The sequence below is a fragment of the Xiphias gladius genome, chromosome 10, assembly GCF_016859285.1.
Source record: "Xiphias gladius isolate SHS-SW01 ecotype Sanya breed wild chromosome 10, ASM1685928v1, whole genome shotgun sequence".
NCBI classification, from domain to species: Eukaryota; Metazoa; Chordata; class Actinopteri; order Istiophoriformes; family Xiphiidae; genus Xiphias; species Xiphias gladius.
The window spans coordinates 12,313,495-12,335,529 of record NC_053409.1 but is presented as its reverse complement, the minus strand read 5'-3'; the positions used below and the strand labels follow the sequence as shown (position 1 = coordinate 12,335,529).

Genomic DNA, 22,035 nt, shown 5'->3' with positions numbered 1-22,035 from the left:
AAGTCTCTAAGATGGACTTAATTTTTATTCAAACAATTAAACTAAAACTTAACATGGTTTTAAAAAAAAAAACATTAACCCGCAGACCTTGGTGCCATTTCACAAATCCATTTCAGTTCATAATTGCAGGGAGCATCGTTCCAGGCCTTAAAGGGGTTGTCTCTGGGATACGTAGCTGCACAGTCCTCACCATACTGGTTGTTGGGCTCTCCATCATTCCAGTACCTGAAACAAATGATAGGTCACTGTCCTGAGCCATAATATCTGCTCTGACACTTTATATTTTAACAAATAATTAATTTTAAATCCGTTTTTCGTACATTTGTCGTATTACAAACGGATCATAACGATAAGTATTGGAATGTGCTATTACAACAAATGGCAACACTGACAATTCCTACAATGACAATATTTAACTTGTTTTTTTTTAGTATGTACGTGTGTGTAACTTTTACCCCTCAATCAGTTTTGTTCCATCCAGCCATTTCCACATCCCTTCCTCCTCTATATCTCTCAGTCCGATCCAGAAGCCACTCTGGGTTATGGGTTTCGTGGCGTCACGGTAGTTATTTATCAATTCACTTACTGCCAGCTGACAACACCGGAAATATACACACACAATCGCACACATGTATTGATTTGTTTTGTTGGGTCCCATATAACACAGATCTGTTTTACTGCTCAAAAATAAAACGGAAAGCATTATAAAAGAGAATTACAAACATGGAAATGCAGGTTTTGTCTAGAAATATCAATCTGCTGACTAAATGTTGAGTCTTACGTGTTTCTCTGTGCTGTCTATTATTGCCAAGTCGCCTCCTTGCTTCTTGCAGAAATTTCTGGCTTCCAGCCAGGATCTGCTCGGCATAGCATCAGAGAAAGCGAAGAAGTAACACACTGAGTTCATCAAAGTCCATCCGGGCAAACAGTGTCTGCAGCCCTCCTCTGCAAATTGAAACATGATGTTGTTTGGGTTACAATAATTATGTATTTAACATTTTAATAAGACAAACAACAAGTTAAAAAAAAAAAAAAAAGCTCTCACCAATCATCGGTAGGTGGGATCTCAACACTGCAACTTCGTATTGAAGATTTTCAGTCTGCTTTTCATAGTCTTTGTTTCTTCTAGTCTGATGTTCGAGCTCCCACTTGGTACGTTGCTGCTCAGTGAGTTCTCTTGCCAACTGTTTCCTCATTTCATCCTTGCGTTGGATTGCAGTGTTGTAAGTATCCTGCAGTTTGGCCATCTCGCTGTTGATGTCCCTTATGGTATGGTGCCCACCAGTAAGTTTGTTATCTGTAAGAGGCGAAGACATAGCGTAACTTGAGTTGAATTGTCATCTGAAGTTTTTTAAAAGCATTATAAACATCCACATTTACCCTTTTTTTCAGTAGATGTACCTGCTGTACAACATAAATCAAAAAGAAGTGATCACAGGAAAAGAAGCAGAAAAGACTCAATTGAAAAAACACTTATATAATAACAGGCATTTACAACAGTTTTGTAAATACATTTAACAATCATTAGACTTCATTCTCATGTTTTCACTCTTGATGTTGGTCAAGGATTCACTTTTCATGTACAGCTACACAAATTATTAATTGTGTATGTAATATTGGCAAGGTGTCATACAGCATTAGCTCACAGCAGGGTGCTGCTGAGCTGTAAGATACGCGTGAACTCCCTTTTTTCCAGAGTGCTGGTACTGAACTACAGACTTTGTTCCCACCACCACATATAAGGGTTTTCACATTTAGGAAACAATTCAATGGTACCGTTTTTTTCAATTTAAAGCTTCAAACAAGCTGTAAGTAACCATAATTTATCAGCTTACAAAGCTGATATTGCAAGCCTTTTAGCCCACAGTTGTTAAGACACAGCAACATTAGCATTCAGTCGTGTAACGAATTTAAGTCCCATATACATTTTCCTCCAGTGTTTTGGTCTTTTATCAACTCCTGATCAACACCAGCATTGATGTGTTTCATCACAGTACAGTCACATTATTTAGTTTACAGCTCAAAAATTATGTTTAAGTGTGCAGTACCTCTTTAAGGATACTACTTATAGCAGCTTTAAAGTAAATTATGTTCAATATCATATCATTGTTCAATAGCTGTACCTCTTCTGTTGACATTACTTTTGTTACTTGATGATGAACTTTTAACCTTTCAAATCCCAGTTTTACCGTAACAAGATGTGAATGCAATGTCACCTCACAACAAGTTAACACCACAATATTTTCACAATATTGAAAATCTAACGCTGACTTACAATAGACTCCCAGGCCAATATCAACAGCTAGAAGAATGACAGCGAGCACTGCCAAGCTCACTGCAAGCAGTCTGTAATGATTCATACAGGATTCAGGTCTCACCATGGACATGGACACTGCACAGAGAAGTAGTGGATCAATGTCAGAGCCACATACTGACGGCTGACAAAGGTAAAGGAATAACCAAAATAAATGAGTGGAGGTCTTTATAACACCCTACTAAGACGTCTTATGTTGGTTGCTGGTGATAATACATGCTTGAAATATACAGTAAAAAAAAAATGGATGCAAAGCATGCACTTAATAACTTACAGGATAACAAGGATACATATTAAGAATGACATAGAAATAAGCACAGTAATGTGTGTCCAGCACTATTTTAGAATCTAGCACAAACATACCAAACATAAACATTAACTATACCTTGTCGCTTCTCTTGGTTTGGATATAGAGGGTGCTCATCTGTGCTTATGTTCTCCTGACAAATCAGTTTGTTATATGTGGCTTCAAAAGTGCCATCTGCATTTTCTTTGTCCTCCATTTTGACTGTTGAGATGAGAGCAGTCTGACGTGATTGCCCCCGAGAGATTATTCGTCAGGACGTTGCCCCGTACCTGTGTGCAACATTACAAACAGAGAATCAAGCTCATGTGTTAAACATTTACAGGAAGGTAATTTGATAAAGCTGTGTCATTTTCTGATCACCTAAACGAAAATGTTTGCTAACTTATTGCATTTATGAGACACAATTCTTTAGGTGTCACTTTTTGTTTCAATTAGCTAAGTATGATTTATTTCAATCAACATATATAAATCACCAGGATCTACTCATCAGTCAGCTCCGTTATTCTTTTGGTTTTCAGCTATGGGTATGGACTTCTGTGGGAATCCACAAGTTGGTGAAATGGTACTAAGAGCAAGTGTGTGCGTGCGTGCGTGCTTGCGCGTAGTCTCCCGTGTTTCTTTGGTTGCACTGTCCTGCCATATTTTTACCATTTTTGCTTTTTTCTACTAAAAACATAACTGAAGAAAAATTGTCTGTCGCTGCAGGGCACCTACTGTGTACCAGCTGCGAAGACAGTTGTCTGTTGTCATTCCACATATGCCTGAAGAAGTGTAAAACCTTTAAAATGATCACATACAATATGGACACCATCGCACTGCAGTTAGTTTATTTTAACAATTTTGCTTAGACACAAATGATCTGTCCTGTTGTGATTTCTACTTGAGAGACGTCATGGCTAGTTTGGCTCCATCTCACATATCCACCTCAACTGATGGTCATGGCAGTTTCCATTATACCATGTCCCCCTGCTACCAGAATAAAAATAAAAAGCAGCACAGTTCCCGCTCTGAGGTCCACTTCGGTTAGGCTGTCCAGGTCTCCAGTACCTTGGATAAAGCAAAGTTGTTCAGAAAAAGAATTTAGTTCCACTATATTTGTTAGTCATGACGATTAAAATTCAGACTATAGTGATCAATAGTAAGTGTTAGAAGCTTTGACAAGCTTACATTGTTTTAAATTCAGTCACATTGTTAACCCACACCCATGTTCCTTCCATAGCTACATCAGTGAGTCCGATCCAGAGGCCGTTCTGCCACCACATACTGCTGCTGCTCACCTTTGGAAAGTTGTCACTCATACGTTGCTGTCAGAACGCAGACACAGGAGTTGATACTTTAATTGTACAAATAGACTTTAAAGGCCCTGAAAATCTATTTTCTCATTTAGCCTCTTACTATGAGCGTTTGGGTCCGAGTCCGACATGAAGACAAAAGATTTTTTTTACGAGATAATGTTTATTTTTTCACGCATATGTAAACCTGTAATAACAGTATTTTTTTAGCTACTTGGGGGCTGTGGAAACAAGTTTTGAACATAATATTGACATATCACCTAAGTTTATATGGTAAACCTATTAGTAAAGAGTTACTCATGTACAAAACCAGCAGTTACGGAGCAACATTATCATTCATTTAGAGTCTTTCTGGCCACCAATGCTAGTCCAGTATTAACTCTATATATTCTCTACCAACGCCTGAGGGGAAAAAAATGGTAAACTGCAAAATGCTCCACTTTATGTGATGGAAACGATGAAACAACCACGCTATGGAAGTGGTGAGCGTGAACAAAAACAGTAAGTATGCTTATGGGACAGTGAAACAATGAACTCACTGTATACTTCTGTAAACCCAAGGGAATACTTGTCTTATAATTCTATGTAGGCTCATCACTACACATTGTCACACTGATACTTTGTTATTATAAAAACATAAATTATAGCAGCTTTAGTCTTATGCAGAAATGTTTATATTTTTAAACAACGTTTTCAGGGGATTTAAAGGAATATTAACAAATAATTAATGCAGTCCCATGTAGTTTAAATGTTATTTAACGCATTTTCATCTAAGGTGTATTAGTTTTCAAAAACATCATTGAGATCATTTTCTCCTACATACTAAACGTGAACAACTGAAACTTGAAAAATTAACTTTATGGGACTTTAAAATCAGTTGTAGAGACATCCAAAGACATGAGAGTTACTGTTTCTTATTATCTACCTCTTTATTAAAGTAGTTTTTGACCCACCTGCTCCTCCGAGTTATTGATTACAAGTAGGTCGCCGCCTTGACTAATACAGTATGCTCTGCTATCCGCCCAGTTCTTCTTGGAATGGGACACAGGGTGAGAAAAAAAATAGCAGGATGATTCAAGAAGAATCCATCCTGGTAGGCATCTGCCACAGCTTTCCTCTGTTGCAACAAGATATTGGAAAAAGTGGAAAATGTCTTTTAAAAGGCTATTTTTGATATTCTCTAAAAATCCTAGGTAACATACAAATACATGTACTGTACAGCATGTGTTCTACCATTTCAACCATGGCATTTTCTTTTTTTCTTGGACAGTTTCCACTAAAGACAGGTTGGAAGTGTATCTTACCTAAAGTAGTTCTGTTAATCTTTAGATTTGTCTTCTCTGTCTGTAGACTCTCCATCTGTCTCTGAAGGCCATCGGTGACAGTCTTCCTATGCTTCACCAGCAGCTTTAGTTGCAGGTGGCTGGTGCGCTCTCGCTTTAATGCTGCCTGGGCCTCCAGATTAGCTCTGATGATATCACTGCTATTGTGGAGAACTGAATAAGGAATCTGAAGGTCTTTGGCTTTGGCACCTGAGACATAAAAACTTGTGATAACAAACAGAAGGAGGAACTGTTGCAAAATTGTGTGTGAAGTCAAGGTAAATTCTTTTTGCTTTGCTATCAACATGTCAATTGGACAGTCCACCACTTTGGTCCAGACTGAAATATCTCAACAGCTGTTGGATTGCCATGAAATTTCAGGCAGGCATTAAAGGTCCTTACAGGACCAATCCTGTGAGGACGTGACTTTGACTCTGACTTTGACTCTGACTTTGACTCTGACTCTGACTTTGACTTTGACTTTGACTCTAGCACCCCCATTTCACTTACTCAATGAAATATTTCAACATCAACTCAAACAAACACAAGGTAATTCTCTAAAGACCTTCATTATTCCTAGAGGGTGTTTTCATTTGTGAAACTTCTTTGGTCTATGACCAGATACCTACAAAATTGATGACATTCCCTTCATCCATAGCTGCACTTTGTGTTTAGTGCTAATTAGCAAATATTAGCATGCTAACACATTGAACTAAGATGGTGGACATGGTAAAAATTATACCTGCTTAAGATAAGTGTGTTAGCGTTGTGTGGATGTGAGCATGCCAAAGTCGGCACTTAGCTCAAAGCACAGCAGTGCCTATGTACAGTGTCACAGAACTGCTAGTGCGGTTGTAGACACTTACTCTAATTAAAAATGTCTGTCGCACAACTGTGACCACCTTCATGCTCCATGGGAGCACAGTCTGATCAGCACCTTGGACTGTCATACTCACACTGTCTTAAATCGCATTTTATGATATAGAGCTTAAACAATTAATCGTTTATTTGATCAGCAGCAAATTAATCTGCAACAGTTTTGATAATCAATTCAATTTGCTGACTCCAGTCTCGGAAATGTGAACATTTTGTCTTATATGATTGTAAACTGAGTACCTTTGGTTTCAGAACTGATATTCAGACAAAACAAGCACAGAACAAGCAACCTGAAGATGTCACCTTTGGTTCTGGGAACTTGTGATGGTAATTTGTATTTATTTTTTGACATTTTACAGACCAAAATATGTATCAAATCATTCAGCGCATATCGAGATACACATCAAATCTGCCGCAGACGTTGATATGCACACTTCTGTTTAAAAAAAAAAAAAGCTGTTAAATGGCCCCCAGCGGAAGCACATACCTGTATAGTACATCAACCAACAGATAGGCCATAGGCAGCTTCCTGTGAACTCTCATACTTACAGTAAATCCCAATGACAACAGCAGCTATGAGCAGAACAGCATTCAGCAGGCCCAGACTCAGTATAACCCGTCGGTGGGGTGGAAATGTAGATCTACCTCCTTTGTAAACAGACCTTGAGAAATGTTCCTCTGAATTAAAATCCTAATAATATATGTCATCATAAGTAAGCCCCCGAGAGCATTATCACAGTGTATCATAGAATATGTTCAAAATATTACATTTTTCCCATACATTTAAAATCCACGTCACCGAAAGAGCTAAGGTCATACAGGGACAGTTCCACAGAGTGAAGAGTGAAGTGGTGGTGTTAAAGAAGTCGGACACAGGTGAGAAGATTTGATTTTAAAGCGAGTTGTACCTTGTCCAAATGCTTGATGGTGAAAGCGCATATGCCCATCTGTGCTGAAATGTCGAGAAATCTTTTGTTCAAATGACATTTCCTCCTCATGTTCTGACTGTGACTGTAACTTCTCCATTATACTGGTGAAAGTAGTGCCTATTGATCTGTTTGTCTCCTGCTCATACCAGTGATAAGGCATGTGTGTGTGTTGAACCCTGGTCTGGATGCCTTTGTGTGTCTGTATTATGGCTGGTAAAATATCAGTCATACAGATGCATGAATAGCTCAAGCTTTGATTCAAATAGTGTTTTAAGTATGGTACAATACCACTGTTAACACTAGTAGAATTGTGATAAAGCTGTTTTACATTTAAATGCTAAATACAATTACACAGTTGATTCACAATTATGAAATTCAGAATTCATAATAGAGATCTCCTTTTCTTCTGTGTTTGCAGTGTACTTAGCTATTTGTCTGGATTGCTTTGCTGGCCTTTTATAGCTGGCTATTTGAGGAACTTTACCTCTCTTAAAAGAATAGTTTGACATTGTCAAGCTTATTTGCTTTCTTGCCAACAATTAGGTGAGAAGATTGATACCACTCTCACGGCTGTATGGTTAATGCTACAGCCAGCAGCTGGTTAGTTTAGCTTAGCTTAGCATAAAGACTGGAAACGGGGAAACAGCTAGCTTGGCGGAACATAATGATTCAACATGTTAATTAATGAGCTTCAGAGAAGCTGGCGGGTGGATTTTGTCAACACAGCCAGGCTAGCTGTTTCCCCGTGTCCAGTCTTTATGCTAAGCTAGGTTAAGTGGCTGGCGGTGGTAGCTTCATGTATGAGTTGAAAAATGGGAGGAGCAGCTGGTTGTTGATGTATTCCTGTAACGCTTTCGGGGTGCTCTCTAGAGGTGCTCTAAAGATACTGACTGAGCAAACTATCTCCACTGTACATCAATGCCACTTTTTAATAAGTCATACTTAAACACGGCCAATGTTTTAATTAATGTCTCTTCAATAAATCATTTTTTAATTCTTTAAAGAGAATCAATAAGTCACTTGTATCCTTTAACATAATTAGCTTGGTCTTTTTTTACCCAGCTCTTTAAATATTAACTTACTGTCACAACTGCAGACTTGCTTGCCCATTAAAACTTGCTAAACACATAAATGTTTTCAAATACATACTAACACCAACTTATTGCAAATTTATAAGGCATTCATAAATGATTTATTACCCATCAAAATTCATCTTTGTTGCACTGCAGTGTCAGCCTTTGGACATCAGTACATACAACGGGTTTGTTTAAACTAAAGTCACAGAGTTGTGTAATAGTAACATACACATGTGTACAGTATGTATATAACTGACCATCGACCAGTTTGGTAAAGATTCTGTTCTTCATCACAGAAATGTTCAAAATGTCTAAAAGTCTCTAAGGTGGCGATAACTCTTCAAACAGTTAAGCTTGCAAGCAAATGCAGTAAACACACACTTTTAATTCGTAGAAGTTGGTGCTTTTTCACAAATCCATTTCATTGTGACTCCACATGGAACATCGTTCCAAGCCTTGAAGAAGTTTTCATTGGGATACACTCCTGCACAGTCCTCATCGTTGATATCATTCGGTTCTCCATCATTCCAGTACCTGGAGCAAACCATATGTTAGTCTACAGAGACATAGTTTTTGCTTTCTCTAAGTCCACATTTTGCATTTTTTTTCCCCAATTCAAGATATTTGTTTTAATGGACAAGAAACTGCTGTCACAAATGAATGAGAGTCAAAAAGAAAAAAGTTGTAAAAGAGTTATTCAAATCATCTTTCAGTAAGGCCCTGGTTGACTTTTTGGTCTCTCGGATGAATTTTCCAATGAAGATTTTTATTTTTTATTCATTTATTCATTTATTCATTCATTTTCCACAGAGCAGCACTTTATAAAAGCTTAAGCTAAAATGTAATTCCCTAGATCGAGGTGGGCAGTCATGTCTGCTCATGTCACATTTGTATGGTAATCCATTATAGTGCAAGACTCCTTTTATTTTTTTCAAAGTTACATTATTTTATGGCAACGCAGTTGAGAAGACAGACTGTTTAGCAAACTTTTTGTTGTTGCTTGTGGTTAAGGTACAGCAGGTAAAATACAACCCCTTCTCGCTCCAACTAATCATGCAAGAGAACACAAACAATTAGGAGGAATTTTCTTGTAAAAATAAAAATTTAAATCTTGGAAATCCCCACTGCATAACTGGATTTACCAGAAATGAACCCAGCTGTGTGACGTTGCGTTGAGAATTTCCTACAAAAAACTGGCTTGTTATATACATTTTTGTAAGTGCAAAACATATTTACACCTTACCCTTCAACCAGTACTGTTCCATCCAACCATTTCCAAGTCCCTTCCTCGTGCACATCTCTCAGTCCAATCCAGAAGCCCATTGGGAATTTTGAGGAGTCATGATTATTTATCAAGATATTTACAGTTGAGTTCTAACAAATAAGAAATATTAACAGACTTTAAAAAAAAAAAAAACATTTAGTTTTTTATAGAAAAATTTCATATGAATAGGGTTGCAAAGAAATATTAACTAACCTCTTTGTCTTTGCTGTCTATGACCGCAAGATCTCCATCATACATCTGGCAGAACTCTCTGGCTCTTTGCCAGGTTTTGACTCCCGAACTGTCCATAAAAGGGAAGTAATAACACACTGAGTTCATCAAAATCCATCCTGCTGGACAGTGTCTGCAGCCATCATCTGTAGATGAAAATAACAGTTAGTAACACAAACATATAACAAGATATTTAAATATATATATATATATATATATATATATATATATATATATATATATATATATATATATATATATATATATATATATATATATATATCATTATGCTTTCTATAGGTATAATATACAAACATAGTAAAACAGGTCTCACTTATCATTTTTAAGTGGGATCTCATTGATGCAATGTCCTTTGATATTTTCTCAATCTGCGCTTCATAGTCATTTGTTCTTTTTGTCTGGTGTTCAAGCTCCCATTTGGTTTGTGTCTGGCGACTCATCTCGGTGTCCAGCTGGTTGTTGGCGCCTTTCATTGTCTTGATCGCAGTCTTGTAAGTATCTTGGAGTTTGTCCAACTCATTTTTGATGCGGCCTGTATCATCAGCTGTGAGGTGGGTATCTGTGAGTTTGTTGTCTGTAAGTGTTGAAAACAATCAGCGTTAAAAGTGTGTCTCTCTCTCTCTCTCTCTCTCTCTCTCTCTCTCTCACTCTTTTTTTAAATTTCCGAATTTTTCTCCCTGCTGGAAAATGGCAAAAACTCAGGAGATGAATGCACTCCAAATTTATTAATAACCTATACATGCCATGGGCTTAAAGTTCCAGCATGAGCACAAAAACAACGCATCCTGTCCCAGGACGTGTTTAATTTTAATAAAATATGCCTAGGCTCAGCATTCATTTTTGTTAAAGCTACTGTACACACACAGTAAATACATGATCCAACAATTGCGTAACTCGTTTTTTCCAGAAAAGAGAGAGTTTTTTAAATGTCCACCACTTCTGTACGTCATGTTATCAAAGGTAGAACTGAAACAATTTGTTGATAAATTAATTAGTTGATCGACAGAAAATTAATCTGTTACTATTCTGACAACTGATTAATCGCTTGAGTCAATTTTCCAGTAAAAACACCCTGTTCCTACTTCTCAAAAGTGAGAACTTGCTGCTTATACTAAAGTTAATTGAATATCTTTGGTGTTCAAAGTCTTAGTGGGACAACACAGTATATTTGATGACATCAACTTGGACTCTTGGAAATTGTGACAGACGTTTTTCACTATCTTCTGATATAACATACAAGTGATTAATTGAGGAGTTGAGAAAACATTCACAAACACTGACTTACAGTGGACCCCCAGGCTGATATCAACTATTAGCAGAACAGCAGCGAGTAGCACCAGGCTCACTGGAGCCAGCCTGCCATGTCTCCCAGGTGCCATTTTCGACATGAACACTAGGAAGAGATCATGAATCCAGAAACTGTATCAAACTGTACCAACAATAGACTATTATCAAAATGGTACATATACTAAAAACATTTCAATGTTGATGTGCTCACCATTAGTTGAGTTAATATCAATGTATTATGTAGGCTTTATTTATGATGAGAAAAAATCCTATTAGAGCCACGCACACGGTTCACCAGACGTTTTTCATTTGTCATTATATTTCAACCTATTTTATCAACACAACTTTAGAGCTTAGTAGCAATGTTAAAGAAACAAACAGAATCAGAAACCTGTTCATCTAAGTGCATTGTGTAAATGATAACTTACTATACCTTGTCGCCTGTTTTGGTTAGAAGGGGGATACTCCCCATCTTCAAGGTCCTCTTCACAAATCGGTGTGTTAAATCTGTCATCGACATCTCTCCTCTCCATTCTGCCTGTTTAGATCATTCGTATGAGAGCATGTGAGATGAGACGATTTGTTAGGATGTTGCCCTGTGTCAACGCTTGAATCAAATTTGAGTGAAGTGAAAAGAGAAGTGAAGTATATGAAGTAATATCTAGGGTACAACATTTACTTTTCATAACCTCTTTCCAAGGGAGGATTAAACTTCCCCTTTTGAAACAATTCAAGGCAAACGCCCACGTAGAGGCCTAGTACACAGTTAAATCGAATAAATGAATATCATATTGACTAACGTATCTCTTAAAGAATCCTCTTTTTATTGATGTTGTCTTGACTCGGGCCAGTGACCAAGGCTGGATTACCAGCCAGGCAAGTGGGCAACTGTCCCAGGTTCACTGTGTGTCCACTGGTTTGTGGTAATTTGATTAACTGCAATTTTGTTTGGAAATCTTGGAATATGCTTTACTAAAGCAATGACACATGATGATATGATGAGGGCCTAAAGATGGGTTCTGCTTTCCTACCTGATCTTGAGGCCCAGTGTTGTAGAGGGTCCCGGTATCAAAATCTAGCTTTAAGACCTTCATCATGTCAGATGGTACTTTGCTTACATGATGCATATTCCTTAATTAATTTCTGTTTAATCAAGTTACCATGTAGCAAACCTGGGACTGCAGTATCTCATCATCTCACAGTTTAATGAAGTTAAAAATCCTAACCCTAAGTGTTGCTATGTAACAGTGCTGCAGGATTTCATGAAAGTCTGCACATATAGCCTATCACGTTAAAGACCACAGAACTCGTAACTCATGAATCATTTTCAAAACTCATGCCCCTGTTTTAGTTAATGTGATTAATCCTTAATATTGCCCCCTGCAGCCATGTTAAATATAGTTATTTTTGTGTAGCAAATTTCATATTTATCATGCTCCTGTTACTTTCTGGTAAATACCCTAATACAGCAGTTAATTGAGTGAGTCAAAACGAGTGTGTAGCTTAGTGTGTGGCCTTTTTCGATTTTTTTTCTAGAGTCAGGCACAATGCTGCTTTGAGCTAAATGCTAAACATCAGCATGCTAACATGTTGAGGCTGATGGGAATGTCATCAATGTGGCCTTAACTTAACTTGACCTTTCACAGTTACAGAACCAGATGAATCATAAAGCTGCACCAAACATACTTTTAAAATCATTGCTCAGTTCATTCGTAGGTCATCCAATACCATGGAAATGTGTTTCTCAGTAAAAAGTTCCACATCTGTACACACGGCCTAACACATAAATGCCCGTTTTCTGATGCAAGTTAAATTGCACAGAAGAGGGAAATGTAATGAGGGAAATGAAACTTTTTATTATACTGTGACACTCAGTTAATCCGATAACAACAGCAGCTATCAGCAACCACTATTCAACAGTCCCAGACACAGGACAATCAGTCAGTTGTCAGGAAAAGTGGATCCACCTGTGACTACAGTCCAGGAAAATGTTATGATATTATACAGCCTAACACATAAATGCCCGTTTAACTCAAAAAACATTTTTAAAGTCATGTGTCCATGTTTCCCTTAACATTTCTCATTGTAGTCACATTTAATATTGAAGTTATGTAGACGATTGATAAAGAGCTGAGTACAACAAGCAGCTGAACTAGGTGAAGTGTCAACTTGCCAGTAAATTAGGTTTGGAAAGTCTAAAAATGTAGTTCATTATGGATTAACCCAAACCCTGTTTTGTGTGTGTATTCCATGAGGCTACTGTCAGAAATTATCAGTTTTTTAGTAGCCCATTATATAGTTTTGTGACCCTCACACAGATTTTTTTTTTCTCTCAAATAAAACAGCAAAACAAGTACCATCTCCTGCTGAATAAGTCAGCAGTGTGGACTGATTGACGACTGTTGGAGTACAGACGGTGAAAAAATGCCCAGAAACATGACACACATCCTAAAGGTATTTTATTCAAGACAGTTTCAAACATATGCTCGTGTTCTCTGCTTGAGCAGTACTTCAGGAGTGTATACAGAGTTTATGATGATGGTATTTCACATATCCAGTGTAACTTTTTCCCATGGCACGGCCCATCAAACCGAGTCTTCCAGGGATTGGAGGAGCTATAAACTGCAACCCCACAATTCTCTCCCTTGTGCCCGATGTTGTTTGGTTCTCCATCCATCCAGTACCTTAGAGAAATCCAAATCATTCAGTTTGTTTAGGCATGATAACAGGGCATCACTTATTTTCATCAAATTAATGTGGCAAAATGAAAATAATCAATAATTATCCATCACCTTTGTTCCAACTCAGTGACATTATTGATCCAGACCCATGTCCCCTCTTCCTCTATGTCAGTGAGACCGATCCAGAATCCGTTCTCCGACCTCTTGGAACTGGTTTTCTTATTTTGGATAGTGTCACTCACAAATTTCTATGTAAGCAAACAAAAGAGTCGACATTTTCAGAGGGCCTAATTGTAAGATTCAAATTTTTAAATATTTATTTCAGCTTCATTTTTTAGCTGTGCTAGGGGGGCGGCTCAGTCTTGGTTAGTCAGCTAGTTCCACCACTTTGGTCCAGACTGAAATCCCAGCAACTGTTTCTGCTGGATTGCCACAAAAATTTCATTCATGGTCCCCAGAGAATAAATCCTGATGACTTTGGTGATCCTGACTTTCCCTCTAGTGTCACCAGAAGGTTGAGCCTTGTGGTTTTAAGTAAAATGTCTCAACAACTATTGGATATATGCCCATGAAATTTTGTTCAAGCATTCTTTCCCCCCTTCAGGATGAATTTTAATAACATTCACGATTCTGACTTTTCATCTAGCGTCACCATGTGGTCAAAATTCTAATTTGTCCAGTACCTTTGGTTTATAAACAAATATCTGCAAATCAATGCTATCAGTGTCAGCTGTGCTTTCTGTTTAGTGCTAAATAGGCAAATGTAGCTACGCTAACTTGCTAAACTTGCTAAACATTTTGGCAGCGTCATTGTGAGTATGTTAGCATTCTGATATAAGCATTTAGCTCAAAACACCACTGTGTCCAAATACAGCTTCACAGAGCTGCTAGCCTGGCTGTAGACATCTCAGTCTTGTTGATGTATTCTTTACATTTCTTCTCCCCCTTGTTTGTGTACAGCCCACCTGCTCCTCCCGGTTATCAATCACAACCAGGTCGGCCCCACGACTAATACAGTCTGCTCTACTATCTGGCCAGTTCTTTTTGACAGCAGGGGCTTCAGAGTAAGAAATGAAATAGCAGGTTGAGTCAAGAAGAATCCATCCAGAGAGGCATCTGCCACAGCTTCCCTCTGGGAGAAACAAAAGATTTCCAGTCACTTTAGGTGTTTTTCAGTATTTAAATTTAGTAGATTAAATAAAAAGTGTATTTATAAACTATAATACAACTCTGTCTCACCCAAAGCTGATATATTGGACTGCAGATTTGTCTTCTCTGCTCGCAGTCCCTCAATCTGTCTCTGATAATTGTCATTGATGGTCTTCTGCTGCTCGATTTGCACCTTTAGCTTTGCGTGGTTTTTGAGCGCCCTCTCTAACGCCTTCTTGGCCTCCTCTTCAGCCTCGATCACATCGCTGTGGTTATTACGGAGATAGTCCAGCTCATTGACGAGCTGTGTTGCAGCTGAGTGGGAAACCTGGACGGAACCTTCTTTGACTTTGGCACCTGAAGAGGTGAAAACAAAATAGGTGTCACAAAAATAAAGACAAGTGTCTTAAATCTGTGTGTAGTTCATCTTACAGTTCTACATTTGTTACAGACAAGAGCAAGTGCATGAAAATTCTTGTACTCTCTTGAAGAAAAATGTAACTATACTTCATATGTTTAATTCTTCTGTGTATATGACTTTCTGATTTTCCTCAAAATGCAAATCTGGAAAGATATTGCTGACTAAACCCTCAGATATCATTTGTAAACATTTCATACTATAGCTGACAACTCCAGTAAAATCCACCACACACCCTATCTAAAGCCCTCCTATAATGTGTGTTTCATGGCCTAGACTTTAATTTTTTATAATAACACACTTCAAAAACCCTTATGAAACAAAATGGACAACATATGGGTAACTGGTATGGACAACTGCAATTTCTAAAGCATTCTGGTATAAACGTAAAATCAGCATTAAGCCTAATGTGATGAGGGTCAATTCAGCTTTGTCATATACAGTGAAATGCCACAGAAGAGGGAAATAAAGTTTCATCTTCATATGAAACTGTCGTACTCACAGTTGATCCCAATAACAACAGCAACTATCAGCAGAACAACATTCAGCAGTCCCAGACACAGAATGGCCCGTCGGTTAGATCCATCTCCATCTGTTAATATTGTCATTTTTTTGTCAAATGTATTTTTTCAATACTTTCACCACCATAAATCTGTTCACACCTATTTTTTGGAGGTGGTGGAAGAGGACTCAGAAGACGGGGCAAATAAATTCAAAGTAATATTTTGGTTCATTTTAAATTTCATTCTTTTAACAAAGTAAAGAGTGTGATAGGTGATAACTATGATAAATATAACTTTAAAGCTACGATCATTGAGGCTTGGTAGTAAGACATCTCCTAACAGATTATCCTCAGCAATGCTTTTCATTCAATAACTTTTGAATAATGACAACATTCACTTTAAATCACAGGTTCATTTGCTGAGAGGAAGAGTGAAAAAAAGAATGTGGTAAGGAAACATTGAGAGGCTGAAATGTGTCAGACACTGTTGAAAATCTGAAAGTCCTACCTTGTCCAAATATTTCATAGCGAGAGTTAAAATGTCCATCACTGTTGAAGGAAACCTGAGAAAACTTTGGTATAAATGATATTTTCTGCCTGTTATATGTCCTCCTCATTGGGTTCTCCATTGCAGTGCTGCAGCTACTGCCCACTGTTCTCTTTGCCTCCTTATTTTGTAACTGCAAAGAGGACGAGTGTGTCTGAATGTGAATCCACCCCTAAAGAATAGTTCACCAGTCAGTGATGTCGAGTGCATCGCAGATGATTTCACAAGAGAACCAAGTGTTGCCCAGAGAACATGGGAGAAGGACGGGTTTCATTATGAGAAGGTTTCATGTGTCTGAGTGTGCGTGCATGTATCTTACACTTCCTCAGAAATGCAATAGTGTGTTGCACTGCCGTAGTGTTTCAGTAGCTGAGTGTGCAGCCTTTTCGATTTTCGTATAGTGTTCATTGATGACTGAGAGTCTACTTCCATGCTAGCAGCGCTGTGAGGCTGTACTCAGGCACGATGCTGCTTTGAGCTAAATGCTAAACATCAGCATGCTAACATGTTGAGGCTGACGGGAATGTCATCAATGTGGCCTTAACTTAACTCGACCTTTCACAGTTACAGAACCAGATGAATCATAAAGCTGCACCAAACATACTTTTAAAATCATTGCTCAGTTCATTCGTAGGTCATCCAATACCATTGAAATGTGTTTCTCAGTAAAAAAGTTCCACATCTGTACACACGGCCTAACACATAAATGCCCGTTTAACTCATTAAATATTTTCAAAGTCATGTGTCCATGTTTCCCTTAACATTTCTCATTGTAGTCACATTTAATATTGAATTTTTGTAGACTTTTTGGTAAAGAGCTGAGTACAACAAGCAGCTGAATTACCTGAAGAGATGAAAACACAGTGTCACAAAAACAAAGACAACTGTCTTAAACTGTATGAAGTTGTTTCGTCAAAAACCCACTTTTATTATAATGGACAATAAAGTTGTACATTGTAACTGTTTTTGCTCTGTTTTGTTAAGAAGTATGTGAAAATTGATCTTTTCGTTAGTAGTCAAATAGACAAAATTGCACAGAAGAGGGAAATGAAACTTTTTATTATACTGTGACACTCACAGTTAATCCGATAACAACAGCTAAAGCTGTCAGCAACCACTATTCAACAGTTCCAGACACAATACAATCAGCCACCTGTGACTACAGTCCAGGAAAATGTTATGATTCTTAAAGGTTGAAGCTTCCAACGAATAACAGAAAATATTTAGCTCCATATTTTCCTATTTAACTCCAGGTGTTATTTAGACATGCGGATACTATAAAAACGAAATGGAAATTAGTTGAACTTTGTTTGTATCCATAAATTGAAAAGTTACATCTGACAAACTCAATAGCAGGATGAGTTTCCAAAAACAATGTCTTGGTTTCTTGGTATAATCCACAGAAAATCTCAATATTCTGGCTAATCTGAACTGTAAATTACACAAATACATACACAGTGATTTCTATACCTGGTTGTAAAGGTATTATATTTAAAATGTATCTTCAGTAAAATTTTAATAATAACAATAAATTAAACCAAATCACACAGGAAGAAGAGGTCAAACAAATTTCAAAGTCACACCTTGTCCAAATATTCCACAGACAGTGCGAAATGTTTGTCTTCCCCGCCATTTGCCCTTCTCCGTAAATTCTGCCTATACATACATACTGCCCATCCATCTGTTTGCCACTTCTTTTATATGCACAAGAAGCCGAGTTGGTTTGAATGTGAGTGCTTGTTTGTGTTAGCGGGCTTGCCTTCCTTACTTATGACTCATATAATGTATTTATAAAAATCCTGGGGGAATACTTAGACCAAAATTGAGAATATGGGATAAAAGTATATGAATATTGAATGAAACTTGACAATATGGATTTGCAACAGTATTACGGGACAGAATCTTTCCCCTCCCAGTTACTTTTCATCAGTAAGTTGAGTGCATTGCTGGAGATACTGAGTACTGTTAAGGGCCTTAAGTGTTGCATTAACAGTTTTCAATCCTGCCACAATTTATTAGTTGGACTGATGTCTGGAGTCTTCACTTCAGGAGATTTTATGTCATTTCTGTGAAACTTTGGCTCTATGTTTGGGGTTTCCTGGAAAACAAATTTCCCAGGTCAGTTATCCTGCAGGCTACATCTTGCTAAACTCATGTTACACAATTCTGTCTGTGCCTCCTGCAAGCAGCATCATGAAGCTGGTCCCCCAAGACTTCATGATTGGGACGATATGATTCTGATGTCCAATATTTGTCTTACACAATGTTTCACACAATGATTTTTTGGCTGTACCAGCCAAGATGTCATGTGACTAACTTTCTCTTTGCCCCTCCTTCCCGAGGTCGTGACTTGTGAAGCAACACCAGTTCTTGGCACATTGTCTCACATCTCAGCCATGGACCCTGTAGTTCCTTCAGAGGCTTCTTGGTGGTCTCCCTTTCTCACAAGAGCACTGAGTTTTTTGGAACAGCCTGTTTTAAGATGTAATAGTTTTGGGTTTTTTTTAATTTTTAAGTGACTGACCTCATGATACCCTGAGAGTAAACCCTTTGGGGTGTTTTTATCTCCTCATTTAGTGCTGACTGGTACTAAAAACAGACACAGAAACCATTCTGTATTACATATGTTTATAGCGCAGTCTTAGATACAGGTGTTTATCACCTCATCATGCCTTAATTACCACAGAAATGATCTCCGTTAAATGTATTATTAAATTTCTAAAACTGGCTACACAAGTGATGACTTCAGCTCATATTAAAGGAGGTGAATACTTATGCAATCAGTGATTTTGTGTTTACATTTACTTATCTCTCCGGTAATAGCAATATCAGACCTTTGTTTTCCTTTTGACGTATCTATTTTTTCTGTCTTATCAACTGTGATTCAACATTACAAAATCCAAGTGGGGTGAATTGTTATTAAAGGTACTGTACTGGATTCGCAGTGCTCTATGGTAAAAACAAATTAAATATGCTGTCAAATCCCTCCTTGGTTTAATCCTGCTTTTAACTAAAACACAACTGCAATGAAGAGCCACTGTTGTTTATATATAATCAATGCATTTATTCATGATTAAATAAACCAACGAACAATACATTTAGCTATGAATGATAACTGAATGTTTGTCTTCTCTCCTCATATGATGGCTTGACCAGGACTGACATGCACTCCGCAGCTAGCTTGGTGCCATTTCACATAACCATTCCCTGTTCACCAGGCAATTTCCATCAAACCACGACCTCCTGGGGTTGTCTGTGTTCATAAGTGCTGCACAGTCCTCACCCTGTATTCCACTGTCGTTGGGCTCGCCTTGTATCCAGTACCTAAAGCAGGGCACAAGTTACATTTTTACAGTAGATGATTTTTTAGTTTCTTTTGTTGTTATGACAATTATTTGATGAAATAATTTGAATCGGAACAGTTGCAAGTAGCCATTAGCAGGTCAACACTGAAAATGTTAAGTTGCTCACTCTGATATGCTGAATTTGATTTAACCACATATATTTGATGTTTTTCTTTCAGAATTTACTTAGTAAAAGTACAGGAAGATTCAACTTGTGCTTTAATGAATACCTACACCGATCAGCCACAACATTTAAACCAGTTACCAGTTTGAATGCTGAGGCTTTTTGGTGCAATTTTACATCTATTCAGACAACTGTTTGCAAGCTTTATGGTCATCCTTGGTTATGATGTTGACATCAACTGATCTGAAACTCATTAACACAGTAGCACTCCATAGTAACTTTTAAGGCTCTTACCCTCCATCCAGCAGAATCACATTATTTACCCACACCCAAGTTCCCTCTGTTTGAATGTCCGTGAGGCCAATCCAAATTCCCCCAAGCCTGCTCCAATGCGGTCGACTGCTTCGATCCAGATTTGGCAGGTGCTCAAAGAGATTTACCTAGGTAATCAGAGGTGAAGTGTTTAATGTGTTTAATCCAACACACAGCCGAACACTCATGAAGTTACAATTAAATCTGATATAACACAGTGTTTTGCACAGACTTTTTATGTAAAGTGCAAATAGAAACAGGAAGAATAACACTAATATCTACTCACCATTTCCTCTCTGGTTTACAGCATACTGGACTCACCTGCTCTTCCCAGTTGTCAATCACAGCAAGGTCGGCCCCGCGGCTGATACAGTCCGCTCTGCTGTCTGACCAGTTCTTTAAGCGACTGGATGACATTTTAGCATGGAAGTAGCATGATGTGTTTACTAAAAACCATTCTGGAAGGCATCGTCCACAGCTTTCCCCTGTTCAAAAGGAGAACATTTCTTAAAATCAAAACAAGAACAAAAGGTTTGATTCCAAAATGCACTAAAGATTTATGCAATAGCCTCTCACGGATAACAGATGTACGGGACAGTAGGGTTGCTTTCTCCACTTGTAGTGCCTCAAGCTGCCTCTGAAGGCTGTCACTGAGGGTCTTGTTCTGCTCTAACTGCAGTTTAAATTGCTGATGGCTCCTGAGCTCTTTTTCTAATTCTTCTGTGGTCTCTTTTTGAGCTTTGATAGTTTCGCTCTGACTTATCTGAAGTTGCTTCACCTCTATGATAAGTGCTTGAGTTGTTATAGGGTCTGGAGTGGATTCCTCACTGACTTGGCCACCTGTGATTAAGAGAAATAAGAAGGCATCTCTTTTATTTATATACATATGTATACCAATTCATATCACTGGGTATTGAAAGGGTAAATATAAAGTAGTTAAAGATATAAGATTGATAAATGTTGTCCACAGATTAGTTAATAAATTGCTTCGTACAGTGTACGCCAAACTGACTCTAAATTAGTGAAGTAATGATTCAGCACCTTCCTTTGATAAATTGTACTCACAGTAAATCCCAATAACAACAGCAGTTAACAGCAGAATGGTGTTAAGCAGTCCTAAACACGTGATAACCAGTGGATACAGTGGAAGACTTCTGGACCCAACTCTGACTGTGCATGTAGATCCTGAACAAACAGACACTAATGTGAGCTCAAAGTGAACAAAAGATAATGCAGTAGGTTTAGTAAAAGCTTTATGAGGGAAGTTTAAATCATACAAGCCCACCTTCGCTTCTCGTGTTATGGTGTGATGATTTTCCATCTGTGCTGTCGTCTTCATATGAAATCATCTCTGGATTTCCTTCTGTTCTTCAGAGTCTTACCCAGGAATCAACCCCGCATGTCACGTTTATCTGTGTCAGGCAGCTGCTCGGTCAATATTACAAAACTGTGTGTGTGAGAGAGAGAGTTAGTGGTTGTGTCCCCTTGCAGTCCCACTACCTGCTCTCTCGTTTATGTGAAATTGTCTCCTGAAAGTCTTAAAGTTTTTTGGCATTCTGTTATTTTTGATGCTCTAGCACACTACTATCAGCTAAAGCGACTACTGGTTTAGAACCAGTATGTTCAGACTGGGCAGGCCTATTAGTGTTGTGTCGTTTGCCAACATTTCATTCAAAAGAACAAATCTTTTGGGTGAACAAACTGAAATGAATCACTTCTTGAAATGACCTGTTAATTTCTCAGTTCAGTTGGGCTCTTAGTCAGTTGTGAGCGAACGTGCAGTGCTACAGTTGTGAAGGAGGAAAACTCAAAATAATGTTTTCAGAAATTTGAAAAAAAAATTCCGCCTCTTAAAACATTATGCAAACCTTCAAAACTTAGTTTCAATCTTTCAAAACCTTTTTTTAAATTACATTTCAAGCTTTAAAGCACTGAGTTTCAATTTTTCAAAACTTTTTTTTCTGTTTCAAAATATGACATGATTTTCATCCCATATACACTCACACGGAGGCCATTCTTTTCTCTGAGCTAACAGCTAA

The 22,035-nt window shown here is 37.9% G+C and overlaps 4 protein-coding genes across 6 annotated transcripts; all 4 read right to left on the bottom strand.

Annotated features, from left to right (window-relative positions):
* Positions 1-6: 6 nt before the first annotated feature.
* Positions 7-16,386, bottom strand: LOC120795454. The gene is made up of 13 exons (XM_040137396.1): positions 16,178-16,386; positions 15,670-15,759; positions 14,840-15,106; positions 14,566-14,732; positions 13,712-13,848; positions 13,458-13,603; positions 5,218-5,445; positions 2,700-2,852; positions 2,276-2,392; positions 1,046-1,297; positions 782-945; positions 456-592; positions 7-225 (listed from the first exon to the last, which is right to left on the bottom strand). Exons 1-13 carry the CDS (start codon positions 16,296-16,298, stop codon positions 75-77), a joined length of 2,130 nt encoding a protein of 709 aa, XP_039993330.1. The 5' UTR covers positions 16,299-16,386; the 3' UTR covers positions 7-74.
* On the bottom strand, positions 2,847-7,203 carry LOC120795263 (C-type lectin domain family 4 member M-like). 2 transcript variants are annotated; one of them, XM_040137032.1, is made up of 6 exons: positions 6,893-7,007; positions 6,661-6,773; positions 5,218-5,445; positions 4,867-5,030; positions 3,789-3,925; positions 2,847-3,668 (listed from the first exon to the last, which is right to left on the bottom strand). In XM_040137032.1, coding segments are annotated over exons 1-6 (795 nt in total). In that variant the 5' UTR covers positions 6,895-7,007; the 3' UTR covers positions 2,847-3,517. The 2 variants fall into 2 exon arrangements, with proteins under 2 accessions (XP_039992966.1, XP_039992967.1); XM_040137033.1 differs by lacking the exon at positions 6,893-7,007 and adding an exon at positions 7,020-7,203 and having other exon boundaries at positions 5,218-6,773.
* LOC120795262 (CD209 antigen-like protein C) lies at positions 8,249-11,576 on the bottom strand. 2 transcript variants are annotated; one of them, XM_040137029.1, is made up of 6 exons: positions 11,353-11,574; positions 10,918-11,025; positions 9,946-10,206; positions 9,594-9,757; positions 9,360-9,490; positions 8,249-8,650 (listed from the first exon to the last, which is right to left on the bottom strand). In XM_040137029.1, the coding sequence occupies exons 1-6, from the start codon at positions 11,450-11,452 to the stop codon at positions 8,500-8,502; spliced, it is 915 nt and encodes a 304-aa protein (XP_039992963.1). In that variant the 5' UTR covers positions 11,453-11,574; the 3' UTR covers positions 8,249-8,499. The 2 variants fall into 2 exon arrangements, with proteins under 2 accessions (XP_039992963.1, XP_039992964.1); XM_040137030.1 differs by lacking the exon at positions 10,918-11,025 and having other exon boundaries at positions 11,353-11,576.
* Positions 16,387-19,044: 2,658 nt separating the features above from the next.
* On the bottom strand, positions 19,045-21,413 carry LOC120795195 (CD209 antigen-like protein C). Its single transcript, XM_040136858.1, has 6 exons — positions 21,282-21,413; positions 21,062-21,181; positions 20,573-20,836; positions 20,318-20,481; positions 19,979-20,124; positions 19,045-19,540 (listed from the first exon to the last, which is right to left on the bottom strand). The coding sequence occupies exons 1-6, from the start codon at positions 21,343-21,345 to the stop codon at positions 19,393-19,395; spliced, it is 906 nt and encodes a 301-aa protein (XP_039992792.1). The 5' UTR covers positions 21,346-21,413; the 3' UTR covers positions 19,045-19,392.
* Between the last annotated feature and the right edge of the window lie 622 nt (positions 21,414-22,035).